This window comes from Bidens hawaiensis, unplaced genomic scaffold (genome assembly GCF_021521415.1).
Source record: "Bidens hawaiensis isolate Kalapana, Puna unplaced genomic scaffold, B.hawaiensis_p1.1 tig00027522_1, whole genome shotgun sequence".
Lineage (NCBI taxonomy): Eukaryota > Viridiplantae > Streptophyta > Magnoliopsida > Asterales > Asteraceae > Bidens > Bidens hawaiensis.
In genome coordinates, this window is record NW_027505097.1 from 226,509 (window position 1) to 229,835 (window position 3,327).

At 34.0% G+C, this 3,327-nt stretch overlaps 1 protein-coding gene across 1 annotated transcript; it reads right to left on the bottom strand.

The window, feature by feature from the left end:
* Window positions 1-353: 353 nt before the first annotated feature.
* On the bottom strand, window positions 354-950 carry LOC143610676 (uncharacterized). The gene has a single exon (XM_077085084.1). The coding sequence runs from the start codon at window positions 948-950 to the stop codon at window positions 354-356; it is 597 nt and encodes a 198-aa protein (XP_076941199.1).
* Between the last annotated feature and the right edge of the window lie 2,377 nt (window positions 951-3,327).

The following is a 3,327-nucleotide window of genomic DNA, read 5'->3' on the forward strand; positions in this document are numbered from 1 at the left end:
ACCTTTATATAATTAAAAAATAAAGGAGGTTAAATGAAGATGTGATGTGTTATAAATATGGTTGTAAGTGCAAGTCCAATGGTCAAATGGTTGTTAAGTCAACAGGGATAATACACTCATTTTATTAACAAAAAAAAAAGTAAAAAGAAATTTAGTTGAAAAAAATAAAAAAACACAAAATAACAGTACCATTATAGCACTTTTAATGTCATACAAGATAATATGTAATTAAAAAGGAGCATGCTAAAAAAATAAGAACAAAATAAGAATCAGAACCTAACATGCCTTCCTCTAAAATTTTATTTATTAAGTCCACTATTCTTGTTGCATCCAAATGGCTTCCTAGAAACTATCTAATCATTATCAGTAGTTTCGGGCTTTGTCAAAGACTTTTTTTTCTTGTTCTTGGGGTTTAAAGGGCAATTACGAGAATCATGATAAACATATTCAATACAAGTACGACATAACCTAGCGACTTTACTTGCCTTCTTGACATTTTTCTGCGTCTCACCCATCACTCGACGAACCTTGCCACATCCTTTAGTCCGAACAACATCTGGATTCTCATTAAAATCATCACCTTCATTCACATTGCCAATAATTTCTAAAAAGACAGATTCGTTGTCATCTACAGCATCCACATTTTTAAAACTTTTTTGAAAGAACAAATATTTTAATTCCTTAATCTTCGTAGCAAAAGAGTTAAGACCTTCAGAATCAACCCCCAACATGTCAACACACTGACTAACCATCTCCAAAATCTCAAAACGTAAAACACTTTGAGGGTTCGAATCGACACTATAACGATTTGAAAGTGAGAAAACACTTCTAGGTAGAACATCTCGTTTCCACCTATCACTTACATACTTTAAAGGGATCTTCTCAACTTTTTTAATTCTATAAACACAAAAAACATGGCGGCATAAAAACCCAATACGAGTGAATCCCATGCAAGAACAAGAGGCAGAGTTGTCAACAGGATCAAATTTAACCTTTAGGTTAAAAACAAAATGTATGATTATATCATAACATATGTTATAATTCACTTATAACATATGTTTTGTGGTTAACGTATAACATAAGTTAACAATATAACATATGTTAATGTGTTAAAACATGTTCCTTAACGTACTAGAAAGACGTTGGTTATATCCTTCCTTTTGTCCAAGTGTGTCACAGAATATAAAACATGAGCATCAACGGATTCAGTATTTGTTATGTAACAACAATACTTTCCTTTCATTATCTCCTTTCTAACTTCATTAAAAATTGTTTGAGTGTACAAATCAAATGCATGTTTTTCTATTTCTTACTAGTAGAACTTTTAAATGAAGCAGATGAAGTCTTGTACTTAAAACTTCTTTGAGAATAACGTTGACTGTCAAGTCTAGACTCCATACACAACATGAATTGGACAAGCGTATTAGCTCTAGTTGAGTTGACTTTAAATGTTGCGTTAGAGCTTTAACAACGAGATGTAGTCTTCATTAAACAACAAAACGGGATATCACGAAAATAAGCAGGAACCCAACGATCTCGGATATCAAACATATCTTTCAACCACTTGTAGTCTTGTAAACCGAACTTCTCAATAAGATAATGCCATCTGGACTCAAATATATCAGGGGTGATAAACAAATTCCAAACCAAACGATGAATCCTTTAACGAATGTTAGTATTTTCAATAACATCACCAGACACCTAATTTAAAAGGAAAAAAATTATCAAAAGAATTAAAACAGATATAAAAATAAATAACATTACTCAAAGTTAAGATCATAACCTTGGCCGGTAATTTCTTCATTATGTGCCACATACAAAGCCTGTGACGTGACACAGAAAATACTTGAACTTGTAAGGCCCCGTTACCGGTAACCCTACTTTCGTGTTGGATTTACTCATAAACACAGTTCTAAATATCAGAGTTAATTAAAACATTTACGCGGAATATAAAACTTTCATAAAACATTACCATATTTCATAACTTGTCTCAAAACGTCCTTTGTCTTTCACATTAAAACATTAAAATTAAAACATCGTAAGTCTTCAGATGCCAGGCTCTTATTCTTCTGCCATGTGTCCCCGCTCAAGCCAGCTGTCTCATCCTACTCACTTGCGTGCATACTAAAAGACAGCTACGCTGAGTGAGTTCTAGTTAATCACATAATCATACAATACATTCTTTACACTTCATAGTTAACCTCTTAACTTTCTTTCATACACACTTAAGTGCTTTTACTTTCATTTTTACCTTCATACTTTCTTTACATACATAATCATACGTTTTAAAGAGCCTTTCGCCCTATAACCTCACAGATATTATAAGGGTCTGGTCCCTAGTTTTCGAATATTAGAAGGGTTCGATTCCCTAACATCACAGATATTATAAGGGTCTGGTCCCTACCATCACAGATATTATAAGGGTCTGGTCCCTAGTTTCGAATATTAGAAGGGTTCGATTCCCTAACATCACAGATATTATAAGGGTCTGGTCCCTAACATCACAGATATTATAAGGGTCTGGTCCCTAGTTTTCGAATATTAGTAGGGTTCGATTCCCTCTTCGTTCCATACATTATACCCCGAGTATTTTTTTAGGGCTCGGTACCCTTTTCGTAACCATACAACCATACATCATACCTCGAGTATTATTAGGGCTCGGTACCCTTTTCGTAACCATACAACCATACATCATACCTCGAGTATTATTAGGGCTCGGTACCCCTTTTCGTAACCATACGACCATACATCATTATTTCCTTCTTTTATTATCTCTATCACGTTCATACGCATAAGCATTCATATTATACTTACCTTATACATAGCATTACAACCTGACAGTACGTGCAATATCCGAAGATCGTTCACGTACCATCAAGCAATCATTCTTACATAACACATATATCACATAGGGCATACACTTATCACTTAGGATAAATGTATTAACAACACATCAAGTATGCACACAGCCCCGAAAACATAACAAGGAATGGGGCTAGAAACTCACCTGAACACGGTTACGTTCACCGTTAATCGTAATTCCTTTCTTCAGTTGTGCACGGCTGTAACGATTCCGGCAAATCCAGGTATACCCTAGCCGGTATATACTATTTACGTGTCATTTAATATTGATTATATGAGTTATAGTACGTTTATACGAGTATATATGATTCATAGTACGAATCATACTCGATTATATAGTGAATCGTATTGGAATTACAATTAACCAATGAACGATTATTGAAACTCGAACGAATCGGGAGTTACATTATAGACGAAGTATATAATGTTTAGTGATGTTTACGAAGTATTAATGCTTCGGGATAA

Bases quoted from the DNA above. Each gene is read 5' to 3' on its own strand.
- LOC143610676 (XM_077085084.1), bottom strand. From the start codon at position 950: ATGGGATTCACTCGTATTGGGTTTTTATGCCGCCATGTTTTTTGTGTT.